This window comes from Dermacentor silvarum, chromosome 1, assembly GCF_013339745.2.
Source record: "Dermacentor silvarum isolate Dsil-2018 chromosome 1, BIME_Dsil_1.4, whole genome shotgun sequence".
Taxonomy (NCBI): domain Eukaryota; kingdom Metazoa; phylum Arthropoda; class Arachnida; order Ixodida; family Ixodidae; genus Dermacentor; species Dermacentor silvarum.
Window position 1 is genome coordinate 196,410,734 of NC_051154.1, and position 18,954 is coordinate 196,429,687.

Here is an 18,954-nt window from a genome sequence, read left to right on the forward strand (position 1 = left end):
TTCGGCAACAATTAAGTTGAGAGACTCTTTTCCTAATTTGCAAGTGCACTTCTCTGTATTGCACATCAGCCCAGCTACTGGCAGCACTGATCGTGGTTCAAATGAAGATGAAGCGCTTGCTGTACATGCTGGGGCTTATCTCTTGCATATTGTTTCATCACAAGAGCAACATGTATGTCACATTTTACGTGTAATAAGACACGCAAACTGTGCTTGTACGCCAGTGGCGCACCGACGGGGGGGGATTCGGGGGTTGTAACCCCCCCCTGAGGCCGACTTAACCCCCCCTTTTGTTTAACCCCTTACCTTTCCTTACGCATTTGAGTGCTGCAACTAAGATGTAAGACGCGCAATCGTCTGCACACTCGCAAAAAGCGCATTTTTTTGACAATTTCCCGTGAAGAAATCGAAATTAGTGCTGTTTAGATGGTATTGGCAAACTGTCAACCCCCCCCTGGCAGAGATCCTGGGTGCGCTACTGTTGTACGCACTGATTACAAAAATGACTAGATGACGATTAGCTTGGCAAACTGCCTCATGGGAAAGGTAGCTTTACGTTGTCTGCTTCGTTGCTAGTTAAAACCTGGTAATAAGAAAATTAAGCAACTAGCTTTGGCAGTTTTGGCAGCCTTGTCAAGATTGCTTTAGTAGTACATACTCAAAACAGATTTAGCCAAAGCGAAATTTTAAAGCAGCTGGCCTTTATGTCTACCATTACCCTGAAATGTTTAAAATAAACTTCCTTCCAAAGACAAGTTATGCTCTCAATTAAAATGCTCCAACACAGTACCTATCATATGTAAACAAAACATTAACAAGCATTGTCACATACATGTACACAAAAATAAAGGTCTGTATAAGATTAATGACCTTGACTTCTAAGCTGGACTCCTCCAAGACTTGTGGCTCTCCAGAGGACAGCACATCAGCCAAATTCAGCACATGGCGCACAGAGAACTTGTCTTCACTTGAAGGTTGCTCACTGCCAAAAGTCATGCCTTCTTCAAATCCAGGTGGAACTGTCAGCAAGTCTACCACAATGAAAAGAATGAAGTCAACAAAACGTAGCTAGTAAGACCTGCTTTGTTCTCGGCTGTCTTTTGTACTTAATACTCTACAATAGAACTTTGGCAAAATGAATGCAAGAACCCACTAAAAAATTCACGCTTAATATTTACTGCATCCAAGCATCCATTCCTCATAAGTCCTTCAGGTGCCAATTAAAGTCCACTAAAAAACTAGTTTCACATTTCTTGCATCTTCAGAATTATGAAAAGCGTACAGCTGCAGAACAAAGTAAAAATTTTCATTGCTCAGATAGTTTTGTCAAGCTTACAGAATGTGGACATCAAACGAGAACTCTCGATAGGAACCTCAGATATGAGAGCATCAACTATTTTATGTCTAGCAACTCGGAAAGCACCTATTTAGCCACTTGAAAAATATGCCTAATGTCAAACAATCTGAAAAACGATGACAGAAATGAACCCACTAGATAACAACATACTGACACACAAAGCAAGCATTAACTTCCAATTCGTTTTAGTAACACTTAACATATAATAACATTGAAACTTGCAGACCACGTCCATTCAGAAGTGTTTCAAGATCTACGAGACAAGTTTTAAATTTCTTTATTTTCATCAGTGTTCTTGCTTTTGATGCACTATTTTGGCATGCACAATTCTGCAAACAGCAACTGAAGGGGATGAAAAGCAATCTCTTTTTCTTAAAAAACATTTTCTCTATGTCTCAAAAATGTACTACTCCTTGGCCAAACGGATAAAGAAGGAGCACATCAGGTGGTTCAATGTTTCAATGCAATGCTACCCTTTTATTACAGCTAGGAAGGAAGCCTTTTTTTATTTCCACCAACAAAGGCAGTATACAAAGCACTACTGTGGTTAAGACAGTACTGTGGTAAAAGCTTCTGAAGCTTCTCCAGAATTATTTCCATGGACAAGGCAATACTGTGCACTTCAGGAACATGTGGTACTTTATTTACACCTTACATTCAGTTCAAGGACTCACAGATGACACAGCCGTTGTTCATACTGGAAGGTGGACAAAACACACATACTTTGCTAACGCATGACTGTTTCGCCTCCAAAATGAAAATGGAATTCTCCAGCTATGTAGCACGTTAATGGTCTCTTGTCTCTATTTTTTCATGAGGTCTGAACTAAGCAACTCATAATACCAGCACAAACCCCAAATTTCTCCACTGCCTTTTCAGCAATAGCCTATATATAAACAATTTTCATAATGCTTTTTAAAAATTTTCTGTGGGCTTTCTATGGATGTTAAACCATATGCCATTCACAAAGTGACGACTTATTAAACTAAGCAAACAAAAATCCTAACACTTGTCATGCCTTAACATGCACCTCTGCCAACAAAAAGCCAATGATAAACCCATAAGCCCAGAGTCCTGTTTTCTATCATCATGTACTGTCCCAACACAGTCAACCCTCGTTATAACGAAGAAGCATCCAACATGAAAACACCTTTGTTTTATCCAATATTTGTTATCAGAATGTATTCATTACATGCTGATAATGGTAAGAAACATGTTAGATTTACATCATTATATCTGATTTGTTATATCTATGTTCGTTATACAGAGGTTCAACTGTAACACTATGTCCCAATCCCATGCTGTAGTTACCCTATAGCGTACACAAAAAAATTACCAAAGATGAGTACTTATCGAGCCTAGTTTCTTTGTTTTGCAAGAAAGATCATGGGAGCCAACTCAAGCTCTTCTGTTTAGTCCACAGAAGGGGTAAACAATAATCTTATTTGGCACTGTGGCAAATATCTAAGCCTGGCAACAGATGCAAAACTGGCAGCTACCATTATCATTGGCCCTTCTACTTCCTGATGTTAGAGCTGACCTTTCACATGGTAAATTCCACGTCCACAGAGACATAAGAGCTAATACAGAAGTGCATAGTGTGGCCATGCAGGTGTTTCAGCAACTCAAAGCAGAAATTGCGTAGAGACACGAGGGCCTGGTCTGAGGGTTGCCAAATAGTGCTGCTCGCACTACTTTGTGCTGGTGCTCATGATGCTTTAATGACCTTGCCATTACGTTGCTGCACAAGAAGCAACAATACCTCAAACCAGCAGAAGTGTGTTAGGTCTGGCTGTAATGCTGTGCAGGTTAGTCTTACAGTAGCATGACAATGTACACTGCAAGTGAATGGTAGCCACTGATCTACATAAACTACTAAGCAATGCTTTGGAGTGATTTGAGAAGGAAGGCAACATACAAGCTCTACAGAAAGTGTTGTCAACAGTTCTCACTCAGCATAGAAGGGAACCTGGAGATAGGCATTGTAATAGGCACATTCTAACAATTAGCAATTCTAGACAAAGGAATTTACAAGTGCTACTGAAAGCAATGCTCCTTCTGGTCCAGGTTTGATTGAATGAAAGTCACATCTGGACAGCAGGACACAGTGTATCAAAGGGCTCTGGATTACTTTTCACCGAGTGGGCTTTCTTAACATACACCAAAATCGTGACACTTTTTTCATCCCACCCCTATTTTGATGCAGCCAATGCAGCTGAGAAGCAAACTTGTGACAACCTGGATAAGCATCCGTATGCAACAGCTACTGAGCCACTACAGATCCTCCGAACCTTCATCGTACATGTTTGCTAGTTTTAAAAGTATTAGTTCTCATAGCCCCATTTTTCTGTCTCCATCTGCTCACAAATTTATTCCTCTCAGTTGCCTTAGCATAGATAAGAATGGAAGCAATGACAATTTGCAATATACTGCATATTGTAATGTAAGGGCCACACTTCTTTTTTTCTGGGGGGAGGGGGGGTCTGAATTTCTTATGTGTCCTATGCATAATTAAAATTAAGTTTTCATAGCCCCATTTTTTTCTCTCCATCTGGTCACAAATTTGATTCCTCTCAATTGCATTAGCATAGATAAAAATCGAAGCAATGACTAATTTGCAATATACTGCATATTGTAATGTAAGGGCCACACTTCTTTTTTTTTTCAATTTGGGTCTGAATTTTTTATGTGTTCCATGCATAAATAAAATGTAAATAAGTGTGTCTGTGCATTAAAAAACAGTCAGAGTTGCAGCTTCAAGCAGCAAACATGAGTCTTTATTTTTAGCTTCAGTTGCTATGTCAATCGTTGCTGCTGGCAGTGTCCTCACAGCTGAAGCATCTGGAGTCTGGTTCACAGGAAGTGAGCTCTTCAAAGATATGTTTGACTGCTGATTCAGGTCTAAACTTCGCATGCACGAAGTCCCGAGACTGCGTCGGCAGGGGAAGGAGGAAAGACCGCCTGATCAAGAGCACAAAATTTATGCAATTAAGAACTATGGGAGTTTTACAGGTGATAGCAACAAGGCAAGTATCAGATGATGTGAGAGTGAAAAAGGCAGTGCACATACAAAGCAGTAGGAGTTCATGCAGTGAGCAGTGCAGTCAATAAACACACACACATGCAAAAGAACATCGTGACAAAGAAACAAGTCAGTGCAGGTGCTTGTAAAGGCCACCTTTTAAGATGCACAGAAAAATGCACATGCATTCTGCTGCCATGTGGCAGAACACACTGGGTAAAGTGGCAAAAGCTTTCAGCTTCTCTTGTTGCACAGAATTGCTTGTACAAAGTAAAATCACAAAGATATAACCCTCGAGGGGCAACAGGATAAGATTTACATGACAATGACAACAGTTTAGGTCAAAAAATTTTCTTTGGCTATCATCCTACATCCAAACATGTTATACTGACAACACACAGAATTAGCACAGTACCATAATGCATCCTAGACAATCACACAATTGCAGCTGAAAAAAAAAAGGGGGGGGGCGGGGCGGGGGGGTGTTATGACCCAATACAAGAATAACGTCACATTTTTTTTTTTTGCTTCGTGTGTGTGTGTGTGTGTGTGTGTGTGTGTGTGTGTGTGTGTGTGTGTGTGTGTGTGTGTGTGTGTGTGTGTGTGTGTGTGCGTGCGTGCGTGCGTGCGTGCGTGCGTGCGTGCGTGCGTGCGTGCGTGCGTGCGTGCGTGCGTGTGTGTGTGTGTGTGTGTGTGTGTATTGAGTCCTGCAAATCGGGTGTGTCTCTTCAAAGGATACTAAAGATGATTTTATACTTCATTTGTTTGCTTCCTAAAATATTAACCCAGATTTCCTGCACCATGTTTGCAGGTTCTACAATCACTTACGCGTATTTTCCTTTCAAGACATGTGGTTCAAAAAATGACATTACTGATGATGTTCCGACTTTCCAGTGACATATTAATATCAGCTAATCATGAGCAGGGTGCTGGTAACACCTACTTTAGTAGGCTCTACAGCAGCCACGTGAGGCCTTTGTTTGGTGTGGCTTCACTATAATGGCTTAGCTAGCTTGCATTGCCCAATATAGAAGTAGGCAAGGAGATGCCTGCACTTAAAAGTACTCCACATGTGGCTCTTTCTTTGAGCGAATTCTCCTGAGTGCACAGAGGAGTGCAACCTCAGAGATGGAGTGCCTAGACCAAACGAATACAGACTCCTGTACACACCTCTACACACCGCAGCAAGTTACATGGTTTTCAAATTCACTTTGTGGTGCAAAGTTGAGACAGCATCTAGGGTGCAAAATGTGCACCACAGGAAACGATATTGAAAGGAGCCCAGGCCAAGTTTTGCATGAAATCCTCGATCAGCATGCTACTTGAGAGAATTGGTGCTGTCAGCCGTTTATTCGTGCGTATGTATCAAAGCCTTACAGATACAAATATGGCATAAGTGCACTGTCTTTGAAAATGGAATGTAACATGATGACAATGAATTTTAGCACAGTCAACAAAAATATGCAGGTATAGAACAGCCACATGCATGTTACTGATTCGTGGCTGAAAGCAGTGTACACAATCACCGATGGTGAAGCCAGTTCTTTCTTCTCCTTCAGAATTTTATAAATAAATTAGTGCTCAGGAACCTGGCCAAACGGTGCTTTACTGACCTGTACAACATGGTCTACAACTCGCATAGAAAACTGAAATTCACTTTAGTGTTGCTTTAGACAAGAACATATGGTACACCTCGTTTGGTCTCCAGCTTAATTGTCAATTTTGCACACACACACTTTGAGAGCGACAGTGCCTTTATGTTTATAAATATGTATCATTTGTCAAGAAACCACATTTAGCCACCGATGTAACATGGAGCAACCCATAGCATACCCTGCACTGGCGACTTGCAGCACTGAGATTGGAAAGGCCACAGCAAACTACACATCGCTTCGATACTCAAGGCTGTTTTCCACTGTGACAGAAGCTGTACTGAAATGCATGTTCGGGAAACTTAGCGAGATCATTAAATCTCAGCTGAGGTGAAGCACTTGCAGTGATGAGTAATGCAGAGAAGCAGTAGCGTTAATACAACGTCATGCCGTACATGGCAAGTATTGCCGGCAGCAGGCAAGATACAGTAAAAGCTCGATAATTCGAACTCGGTTAATTCGAAATTGCGGTTAATTCAAAGAATTTGAGCGGTCCCGTCATTCTCAATGCAAATTATACCGGATAATTTGAATGGCCCGCGCGGCTCTATTCGGATAATTCGAAGTTTCCGGCTAGTAGCAACGTGCGGCGGTTAGGTTAGGGCGCTCCGTACAGTCGCCAACCGATTTTCCGAGCTCGTGGGGACTGAAAAATAGTCCTGAAAACTCGTTCGGCCGAAAAAAAAAAGTTATTAGTGCGGCTTAAAAAAAAAATATCTAATAATGCCCTGTCTCATATTACGCTTGGAGGGGATCGACTTGCTTGGATTTGCGCAGCAATGACGTCGTCTCCCTGTACAGTCGACACGAACGTCACCGCGTTGGCGATCTCCGCCAACGGAGTTCGCCATGGAGATCCGAGAAACGAGCTTCGCACCGCTTAGCTCTCGCGAAGGTACAAGAGGTAGCGCCGATCACTGAGACATGGGTCTCCGAGACACCTGCTCGGTGTACACGCCACGTTCAAAATAGCAACCGAAACTTGAGAGCAAAAAAACTCACTGAATTAACACGCGTGGTGTCAGCGCGCACGAGCGAGCGCGGCCGCCACAGCCCGCAGCGAGCGAAGGTTCGTGCGGTCTATCGCTTCAACGGAAACTGAGCGGCGAGAGCACAGCGCATACAAAAGGTCAGCACCGTCTGGAGATCGCTTTCAAGATACGGTGCGCGCGAGAAACGCAGTCGTCGTGTGTGCCACGTCTCTTCTCTGTCCTTCGTCTTTTGACTGGTTTTTACTATTCTCTATTGATAGCGCGCGTTCCAATCTTGGAGGCTATACAGCGAGCCACTGGAATTCAAGCCAGTGCAAAATTGGGTGCGAAAATGCATGAACTCAATGGGAACCCTGATGGTGCATTTTTGAAGTCTGGAATATCCAGCAAGTCCAAATTTTTGGAGTCAAGCACCACCACGCCCGATTTCGCGGCAGTTATCGATTCCGTGAACATCGTCCACAACTTTGTTGAGTGCAGTGCGGGTGATATTTGTATGCTACGTTTTTTGAGCCAGCTGGAGAACATGGCACTAGGGGTGGCGAACCAGCGCGCCAAGTAATCCCGCATCGGTGATTACTTTGAGTAATTTTTCTCGGACATGGAAAATAAAGGTGATTTCTTTTTGCGGCAAGTTCTTGCTTGTTTTCTTTTTTTAATTATTCATTTCGGTTAATTCGAAAATCCGCTTAATTCGAAGAATTTTCGCGGACCGGCGACCTTCGAATTATCGAGGTTTTACTGTACTTAATCTCTTTCACAGTTATGGTAAAGGTAATGTCATGTTGTAATGTCAGACAAGGGTTTGTTGTTACTTGTGTTTGCAATAAGGAAATAATTCCTATCTCAATTCCACCACATAGATGCCCTCTAATGAAAAAGATAAGTTCTGCAAAATTATTGCCTTTTTGAGCTTTCACGCAAGAACAGGGAATGGTCTATGTTTTGTCATTTTATGTCACCAAATAAACTTCTGAATTGCTAAGAAAAAATTATGGCTAAGGAAATGCATGAGTGTCATTACACACAAAAGAATTGCTGAGTTAAAAAAACAACTTGATTAAACGCATGGATTAGTAAGGGTAACGTTGCAATGTACACTGTAGCATAATTCACAAAACATATACAGGGTGTTTTTTTTTTAGCTTCTCCAAGTTTTTAAAATTAAAAAAATATATATCTAGGTCATGTTATCGTTACCATTCGAGTGTACCGATTGGCGGCCTCTAGATACAGAGCAATTTCCGCACTTACGTGCGTAATTAGCGAAGTTATGCTAATTAACTTTCTAATTATCAACAACATGTGGCTACAGCAAATGAGTACTTTGGGGCCCACCCTCGACACTACCTATCCCAACGATCAAATTTTGAATAGTGGAGTTCATGTGGGAGCTACGCGACCAATTAGTTCCCCTTGGCAGGCTCCTTGAAAACGAAACTGGCCGCAAAAAGAGCGGCTGTGTCGTCGATGTCACCGCCCCCCTGCCTTTCGTCACATCTCCTAGGTAAGCACCGGTCTGGCCCCGCGAGCAGCTTGCGTTATCTCCTTGCTATCTGTGGCGTTCGCAGTCCACGCTACAGACTGATACGACTCTGTGCCTGTAGTATCTAAAAGCCCAAGGAGCGGGGTTGGCGCTACAGCGCAACGTGGCACCCGACAGAATGACGAAGTAAATTTGGCGGCCCGCTGGCTTGAGGCGTTAGGCCAATGCCGCAGACAGCAAGGAGATAACAAGCTGCTCGCGGGGCCAGACCGGCGGTCACGTCGGAGACGTGACGAAAGGCAGAGGGGCGGCGACTTCGACGACACAGACGCTCTTTTTGCGGCAAGTTTCGGTTTCAAGCAGCCTGCAAAGGGGAACTAATTGTTGTTCGTATAGCTCCCACATGAACTCCGCTATTCAAAATTTGATGGTTGGAATAGGTAGTGTCGAGGACGGGCCCCAAAGTAATTAGCGTAACTTCGCTAATTACGCACGTAAGTGCGGAAATTGCCCTGTATCTAGAGGCCGCCAATCCGTACACTCGAATGGTAACAATAACGTGACCTAGATATATATTTTTCTAATGTTAAAAACTTGGTGCAGCTAAAAAAAACACCCTGTATACGGTATTTCAGAAACCTGCCAGACCATAACGTAGTGTTGATTAAAAATTTCATTTTGTAGTACTATGGGCACACACTGTAGATTCTTTTCATTGCATTGATAAACACATCCCTACAGAAGCAGTGTGATAAACTGCAAAAAGTATATCTTCACAGTAACAAAGCCATAATAATTAGAAAAACTGTCTTTGGTAAGATCTATCAGTGGTTCATTATATTCCAGTGCATCTTCTGCAGCGTGATAAACTGTACAAAATATATCTTTACAACAAGAAAGCCACAAGATTAATGAAGTACCTTTGGTAAGATCTATTACTGGTTCATTATCTTCCAGTGCAGCTTCTTCTGTAAACACCTAGAAAAAAAGAGTAACAGAAACATGAACACATCTACTATTACCTGCTCCAGGAGCAAAACAAGCCAGCATGTAGCTCATGTGACACAATTACTAAGGAAAGTTTATATGTGATAGAAATTCAACTACTACACAAAAAACTAAAGGCTATAAAAGCATACAGCTACAGATTGCATCCATGAAATTAAATAGCCTGACTAAACCTTTTGCATGAAGGCAAGAAGAGTAACTGATTATAATTCATTTAATATTGCTGTAGCTGACCCACATATGTGTTGTCAAAATGCTTTGAATATAAAGAAGGATGTCAAGGCAGTATTACATGCCATTTATTATTTAATGCACTCAATGCACAATTGTTGCCGCTAGATGAAAAACATCACTTCCTGTCAAGACCTAGCACACGAGGACAAAGAATGTTCGTAATGATTGTAAAGGCACTAACTCAAAGCGCCATGTTTACCTCTTCATATCCTTCAAGTGTTCCTGTATTAAGGTTTCTTAAGACCTTGAGCTCTGATGGGGCCATTGAAACGTCACACGAAAACAAGGAGTGTATGTTTGGAGGAGACAAAAAGCACCTGGAGAAAAAAGAAATCTGATGTCAGCGAAGAAACCGCTTCAACAGTCATGCAATGTTAAGCAATGAGACTATAGGCACAAAAATAAACAAACAAAATCACAGAAACAAAAACAAAAAAAAGAGACAGGTAGGGAGATCACCTTAAAATTCCCACCCCAGCTCCCATGATCTCATAAATTTTAACAGCACCTGCTCAAAACTAATTAAGTGTTTGGCAATAAAAGATTACATTGAATACAGAAGTAGCACGTGACAAGTCAGCCTGCCAGTGTTGGGGCTTTTTGCAAAATAAAAAATAGTCAAAGTATACAAAATTACACTTAAATTCATTAAACCCCATTGATGCCATTGGTGCCACGCATGCCATGCAAAATTCAAGAATGAAAGTGTGGCCTTCTTTTCTGTTAACAGTTTATATTTTTTGCTAAAGAAGTGCAAATGCAGTTCTGAAAAATATTTCCAGTCTGAAGTGATTCAGCACTTCTATATTGCATCCCTTTACCAATTTCAGTTTCAGCTCTCCTACTTTTATGCAAGATGCATGATCAAGCAGTGAGAGACCGCTTACCCTGTTGACACGCTCGCATGTCTAAACAGTGCGACCATTATTCAGAAGGTGCAAGTAGAAATGAGCTAGACTGTGTAAACCTACATACAATATTTACATGGAAGTACTGGCCATGATTACATTTCTGAGAAAGAATCTTCTTGGCAGCTGCACACACCTGACAAAAGCCCAATGAAAATGCAAAGCAGCACCAACTCAACTAGACAAGGCAGCAACAAAAAGCAAGGTATTGTAATTATGCAATCATGTGCATATTTTGCATGAACGTTAGAGCAAAGATCTGCTCACAGTGAGCATTTTGCACTTGCTTGTTATTGTCTGCTGCAGGTATCACATCGGGTAAACTTCATCATGCGCTGCCAGAGTGGTGACACCTTCTTGTTGCACAATCGCTATACACCACACGGCCATGATGATAAAAAAGGCGAAAGCTTGCACTAGGCCGCGCAAAGCTCAAGACGCAGCTAAGCTGGCCGACTGATTGCATCTTTTGGTTGTAGCTAGGTTATCTCTCTCTCCTTCTTTCTCTTTCTTTCTCTCATTTTCTTTTTCTCTATCCCAAAGGAAGTTGTGTTGCAATCGTCAGTACAATGCAACCATATGGTTCCCATAGTGGGTGTATAGCACACTGGTTACCACGCTCGCCTTCAGATCGTGGGTACCCGGGTTCCATTCCTGCCTTGCCAAGAACATTCATTTTGTTTTATTTATTTATTTATTTCTCTCGGCCGGTGAGCGCAGACGCGCCAGGATGACGTCACGGCGCATGCGCAGTAGCGCGCAGCTGGCGGGAGCTCGGCGGAGCCGTGCCTGCGTGGCGTCGCCTGGTTGCCATGGCTATGGCGCGGCAGTTTCGTGCCACACGCACAAATTACGGCTGGCTTAAACTGCGGAAGCAGACGACGACGCTCAAGCCAATGCTGATGATGATAATTTTGTGGCACACGCACAAATTATGGCTGGCTTCAACAGCTTCGCTGTTAGGAGATTCTACTGCAATACTAGTTCAAATTAACAATCTCTACAATTCATTAAAAAGTCAAGCCACACAACACCACAACAAAAATACTCCTAAGAACATAACTAGCCCAGTTCACATAGTTGAAATTTGAATATGGCTTTGTAAAATGACACGTGATCACAACAAAGCTGCTAAGAGGCTAACTGCTTTCAGGCACTCAAATCGCAAACAAAGTGCACAAGAAATAAATCATTTGGGCAGTGGGTTTGCAATATTGAAAATGTTTTAGTTAAGGAGTGCATACTCTTAGTTTTAACAGGATTCAGCAGAGTTTTAATTTTATTGTAACAAAAAAAATATGACTTTCTTAAATTATGTTCCACAGCTATCAGGAACTTCTGCTCAACAAAGAACAAATCTTAGTACAGGAACAGTATCCCTGAACTGTTCAGTGAAATCAGACACACTTTCCTGGGAGCAAAAGAAATTGTAACTGAGATGAACTGCAGGAACACACCCACTATGAACGTAATAATTACATATGGATGGGACTAAACGTTTTTGGTTTAGCCCATTAGCTGCCAAAGCCGGCAAACCACCAGGCATAAGACGGGTCCATATTGCCAAAGCCAGCAATTCACCAGGTAGAAGATATTTTTGGTTCAAAACGTTATTCATGGACGTCGTGGTAGCCAACATACACTGGACAAGTTTAGAAATGTCAGTAGATGACACGATGTGTTAACTTCAGAGGTGGTCTGCTTTGTTTATTTTTGGTAATAATAATTTTGTACAATGTTTGTGCATGTGTTCTCACACCTGTGTGCCTCAAAATGCAGCGGGTGCATTTCCCATGTCATATTCTGCCAAATCCTGGCAAACAAAATCCGTCACGGCAGTGCAAAGTGGGCCATACAAAAAGTTAAAAAATAACGACAGCAGGTGAGAGTGTGAAAAGTGCAATGCCGTTGTCTACATGCTAAGTGTTTCAAGCTTTCCCACACAAATGAATCTGTGGCTGCCAATTAAGGTTCTGAACTAAAAAGTGCTGTGTCATATTGAAAATAAGACTTCTTTGTCCGTATTTTTTTCAGCGTTTATTATTGTAGAGAATCATATAAAAACACAACAGGTGGAAGTTCATGTAGTGCTCGCATGGGGCAAGAATAATCAGAATAGAGAGCTACGCAAAGTGCGCAAAATGTGAAAGCCAACGGGTTAAATAAAAAAACGGCAAAAGTATGCCGAATATTTCTTAAAGAATTAGGTTTTAAACAAAAAAGGTCAATAAAAGCAAATTTACCACAGAGCTAAGATGGCGATTGGCACGCAGTGCCAAGCCTATAAATGTTCTCCAATGTAAGGAGCCTGGCAAGTTCAACGTCAGACGTCAACCTGCCGCCAAAGAATCTATACTTTTTTTCTTATTTGCATCTGTTTTGCCTGCTGCTGAGATAAAAACAAAAAGAAGGTGGGGGCTACATGGAGGGGTCATGGTAAATTCTTTATTGTGCTGTGGAAACTGTGGTGGATAAGCAATTTCACTGATTGTAATGCGGGGTCGTGTCAACCTAGCCTTTTTTTTTTCTTCTCTTTTAGCTCTATACCAGCCTAAATTATAAATCAAATTTCGTTGTACTTGTGTTCAAACAATAAATGCACTAACTTTAATTCCTGCATGGTCAGATGGTCATATGGCATCATGCAATTGCTAGACTGCTTCTTGAAAACTTTGTTATTCTATGCACTGGTTACAACTGGAGTGCTGAAGAGGATAATCTGAAATAATACAGTACACTTTAACATCTACATAATTAGGGAACCAGATATTCACAAAAAAAGAGGTAAGCTTGACGTAAAAAATTATCAACTGAATTTTTCGGTGCAAATAAAAACAAAAAAATGTATGTCAATTTTTGTGACTATATAAACAAAGAACCCTTACCCCTACCTATGGGAAAACTTGCACAATTTTGCCTGGAGGAGCTGAATAGAATGGCATCCCAAAGGTGGCATACTTGTGACCTCTATAACAACTTAGCAAAGCTACTGCTGCCTTTCTGCTCACATTATCAGCAAGCAGTTTGACTTGTTCCACTGGTATGTCAATATCTATCTTGCACATAATATTGTGCTTATAAGTTGAAGACCCAATGTTACTACACTATCCTAATAAAGAATTTTTTTTAATATATTAACGACTACTGCCTCCATATTTCCACATGGAGATTGATTTGCACTGGAGCAATCTGAGCAACCACTATCTCCTATAGATCCACACTAAAGTCTAGCTGGTTCAAGCCACAGCTTGTCTGCTCATTGACAGCAATACACAGAGACAAGGACTTGTCCTGCTGGCAAAGAGGAAACGCTTGCAACAAAGCCAGGTCATAACATAAGACTTATTGGTCACAAGTGCAGTTCACCCAGTTCAAATGTTCTTTCCTTTCTATTTTATTTAGACTAATCACTTTATTTTTCCCGTGGACGTACAAAGAATGCATCGCATAAAACGGTCTCCTTTAAATAGTGTTGTAAACTGCTCACCTTTGTGAACCATGTGGGAAATGTGTGGTAGAGCCTTCCCAAATACCATCCAAAATTTCGTTAGCCTGATCCTCAACATCAGGTATCACTGGTGGAATTCCAAATGGAAACTGGAATGATCAAGCAAATTTCTTTTAAAACAGTACTGTAAATATTCAACAATTCCAGCTTTTTTTCCTTTTTTTCCTTATTCTCTTCTTCTTCAAGGAAGCATAATTTCCTTGTGATAACATATCAGAAAAATGTGAACATTCTCTCTGTTTAGGCAAAGCATACCAGTGAAATGTACTGTCATGCATCCTGGACTGCTGCAGTACTGCCACACCCCAGCCAATATATTGCTAAAAGTTATACTTTATGCATTTAGGTATTTTAAGAGGAGCCTGCGTTTGACCAATAACAGAGCAATTTCCCATATAATTTTTATACTTCACTTCACTCAGCAGTTAGACCAGAACACTACTTCAAATGTAAAAAATCTCAGAACGGCATGATTGCCAGTGGGATGAAGCCTTTGCTTATTGATATAAGTGGTCACCACAACATGGAGCAGCCTCGCCTGGTGTCTCTGTAAATACCAGACAAGCTATTGCATTTCACTTATACATTTGTATTTACCATAGTACAAAGAAAATGTCAATCATCTGTAGTGCTTTGATGTAGTCAAGGGTGTCAACTATCAGCAGGACAGGCCAGACAACACTCAGCTAGGGTTATGATTTTGTAGAGATGCCTTCCATTCAATTCTATGCTACTCTTATCATCCATCGTTCATGGCCGCCTGGTTCTATTGATAACATGGGCGGAGCATGCTCTGACCACTGACAAAACGCGACAAGTAATAGCATTAGGAAAGGCACCACCACAAAATCGTGGCTGGATGTGCCTGATACCGAGTTAATGTTCTGAACCTTGATGTAACGAACACGGATATAAAAAAGTAAACCTGCAACGTTTCTCATCGATATTAGCATTTACATGTAACAAATATAAGCTTGTAAAGAATATCAGATACAGCAAAGGAACTTTTGTGTCAGATGCGACTTCGTTTTAATAAGGTTTGACTGTACTGAACATTGCATTCAAATGTCATCGAACCAGAATGGAAAGTGCTCTCTTTCGTCTTCTTTCCCCACCTCTTTGCATGTTGTTTGTTTTGCCAGATAAGCAGCAAATGTTCCAAAAATCTCATGACAATCAGCACTGAAGACTGCTTGCAAATGTTGCTGAACAAGCACAGAATCATGCTACTACAGTATCAGTATTCTTTTCCCTTATGTAAGCACCAGGCGCGTAGCCAAGGGGGGGGCTGATGGGGCTTCAGCCCCCCCCGAAATTTTTTCGTGCGGGCATGCACCACCGACCAAAACTACCACCGACGCCGGCAATCATTCTGGATTTTGTCTACAATGTCTTTTTCACGCTCGAAAAGACATTTCGGCACGAACATTGCGAACTGGGGCTGGATTTCGTGACAACGCCTTTGCACCTGGAGTCGCATAACGCAAGGAGCCCCATCCGAGCACAAACTTTCAACGGCTTTTCGATAACGAGCGGGCGCGTTGCGGCATCTCGCAGCGGCCGCGGAATGTATGGAGCGCATGGATTTCAATTACGAAACTTCATGGGTATAAAGTTCTCATAAACTTTTGACGCGAAAGGTGTGCTGACATTTCCAAAGGCATGCTTTAAAAGATTTTCAATTCTAGAACTTTATGGGGTTAATGTTCTTATAAACTTGGGCCAACATGCGCGCACTGGAACGCTCGTGCCCAAGCCGTTCCATAAATGGAAGCGCGCGCTCGCAATCTCCCACACACATGAAAATACTAAATATCACCGTGACTGTCAGCTAGCAGCTGATAATTGTCTCCAAACATTTTCAGGAAGCGTGCCTAATGTGATTAATCAGCTGGACCAGGGCAGCCAAAGTAAAATATGAGAAAACAGAAGAAAGTAAACAGCCTATTATTGAGATTTTTTTTTTTTTTTTGCGGGCGACAAGGTCTGACTCTCCGTGGCCACAGGAACAGGGGCCCTATGGATTTAAGCAATGCCCCTGCTGAAAACACAGGCATTCTCAGAGTGCTTCTTCGATTGCGAGCTGATTGTGGAGATACATATCTGAAGAACCATTTGGAAAGTTGCCCCACTAATGCCTCGTATTTAAGCCCAGACGCACAAAACCAAATTATAGAAACTTGTGGTGACATTATCAAAGAAAGCCTAGATTCAAAAGCAGGCTGCTTCTCCATACCTCCTGACGAAACGACGGACATCGCTGGAATCGAACAGCCTACTGTTTGTGCAAGGTACCTAAACAAGGATGCCAACGACATCGAGGAAGTGTTTTAGGTTTTAGAACCGGAATGCTCTTTCTCATTGCGACTGCAGGTTCTATGTAAATGTGTAAATACTGTTGCAGCTTCTAGTCACCCCTCCAGTGCCCACTGCTAGCGCAGAGAGAATATTTTTTAACAAGAGTTTACTAAAAAACTACTTGCGCTCTACAATGTCTGTGGAACGCGTGGTTAGGCTGGCGCGTCTATACACCCACAGCGACCTCGGCATCAACGTGACCGCTTCGCTCAACTTTCCCGCCGAGAGAAGTTTGTCCTTTAGATAGCGAAGCAGCAAAAATCAATGCAAGTAAAAAGCACTGTTCATTCAGGTCCATAAGTTCTTAATTATGAAAACGTATGACCGTTCATTAGCTTTTAAAACCGCAGAAATTTTCGCCGTTTTTTCTAGCAGTTAACATCATGATCACAATTATCACACGAATACAAAAATTACGAGAATACCAATAACCAATTTTGACCGACCTTGCTCATTGAAAGCCCGGCCCACGCGGCGTTCGCCAAAAACACACTCGGATATTGGGTAGTTCAACTTACCACATCATCTGTGGCCTTCGTTTGTCCTTTTCTTTCATTTTCAGCTACCTGCTTTTATTTCTTTTTTGAAACGAAGGAATACCCTCCTTTAATTTTGGGTGCAGAATAATTGTTGGCGTTGTGCAGGCAGTGAAATTACACATTTTCGTACTGATTTATGCATTATTCCTCTATTATTCTACCCACATGGCGCTGTCGCGACCGCTGCATGGCCCAAGTACATATCACGATTTCTGCGATCATAGTTATGTTCTTGCCTAGATCATCTGTCTTTCTGTGCGCAAAGTTTACTATGTGTGATTGAGCAACGTGTTTATTTATCTTCTTTGACGCATTATATACACTGACGTTTGCTTAAATACGTAGATTTATTGGAGACTCATACGTATTTTTAAATATCTTATTGCGAGGTTTTGTGTATAGAAGCAGTGAACTTTGTTTCCAGCGACTCTCTTTTTTTGCCCTTTAGCGAATTGTATCTTCGCATTTGTATATTCCATTCTATCTTCGCAATTTCTAATATATAATTTGCAGAACTCCCACTTTTTATTTGTACTCACTGCTGCGAGTATTATCTTGGTGTAATTACAATACACGACGAGTTACAGCTGCCCCTGCGCAATCGATTGTAACGAGGGATAGCGTCATTGAGGTTTCTTCCTGGGCGTTGCATATGTAGAAAATCTAAACAAGGTTATTGAATGACAAAGATTCATCAAAATATTTGTCCTCAACTTATTCATTTCATGGCCTTTACGCTTTTCATATAAGCTGCATGTACTGCTTTGCTGGTTTCGAACTGATATTGACCCTTTTCGCGGCGATCCCGTGGGCGCTGCCATATTTGATCACGTGGTGACGCGTCCATTGCTTGCCTAAACTGCCTTCGTTGCCTCCTTGTTTACAATGGAAGTGTATGACACCGGCGCGGCTTAGAAAACCTCTGTTTTCGGAGATATCATAGACGGTGACTAGATGGACGACACAAAGCTTTGATCACAGCTTCAGAGAACATGCAAAAGCGCTTTCGGAGCTGATTAAGCTATGTCCAAATGGCATAAGCAACGTATACGGTGCTTGTTCTAAAAGCGGGGCTAAATATGTATTCCAAGCTGTCCGATTATGAATTCAGTGAAGATTAGTGTGTTTTGCTCTTTGTTCTTTATTCGGCAAAAATTTGGAGCAGTGGCTTGTCAGTTTCTGACTCAGTGAAGTTCCTCGGTGCGGCCACTATCTGATTATTTTCTGCCTAATCACTCGTGGGTGTGCTCAGTTCCGAATCCGATAGATTTGTTCTTGCTGCGCACAAGGCTTGAAACGTAGCTGTTTTGTACATTGTAATACCTTGTAGCAAATATATATTACAGCTAGTAACTTGCTTACTCTTGTGGACCATCACGAAACATTCAGCTTCGACCATTGGTTGGCCATAGGTGTAGTCCGCCATTTATTGTGTGTATACAGTGCCCATATATTCAAGTGTGAGTCCATTCACTTATTCTTGATACGTCGGCGATAGAGTGGGCGTAAGTTTTCCTACCATTTGGACAGATGTGTATAGATAACGTGCGCGAAACTTACTATGACAGGAAGCGGCGCTACTCCCTTTGTCACTGTTTAACGAGTGGTACTCACTGTTGCCGACGTTCTGGGGATGAAGCCCTTTCTTTGAAGGTTAGCGATACAAGGCTGGCGGATGAGCAAATTTCTGTATCCTCGAGGAAAGCCGTACATCACGAAGTGCCGGTAACACGTTCGGACAGTTGCAGCAGCGGTCCGCGAACTTCGCCACACAGATTCATTCTATTCCTTAACATGCCAGTCACTATTTTTGCAGCCAACTACTGCACACGTCTTCAATCCACATTATTCAATCTAGCATGATTGGAGCACAGTGTGTTAGCGAAAACT

The 18,954-nt window shown here is 41.8% G+C and overlaps 1 protein-coding gene across 4 annotated transcripts in view; it reads right to left on the minus strand.

Moving 5' to 3' along the window:
• LOC119436609 (helicase SKI2W-like) overlaps positions 1-18,954 on the minus strand; it is a 285,769-nt gene that overhangs the window by 247,839 nt on the left and 18,976 nt on the right. For 3 of the 4 annotated variants that reach the window (XM_049659019.1, XM_049659011.1, XM_049659014.1), the window contains exons 3-6: positions 14,147-14,256; positions 9,951-10,068; positions 9,430-9,487; positions 871-1,031 (exon numbers count right to left, since the gene is read on the minus strand). In XM_049659019.1, coding sequence (XP_049514976.1) covers positions 871-1,031; positions 9,430-9,487; positions 9,951-10,068; positions 14,147-14,256 — 447 coding nt within the window. Of the gene's footprint in view, positions 1-870; positions 1,032-9,429; positions 9,488-9,950; positions 10,069-13,265; positions 13,379-14,146; positions 14,257-18,954 lie in introns of those variants that run through there. The other variant, XM_049659021.1, reaches the window with a different exon arrangement.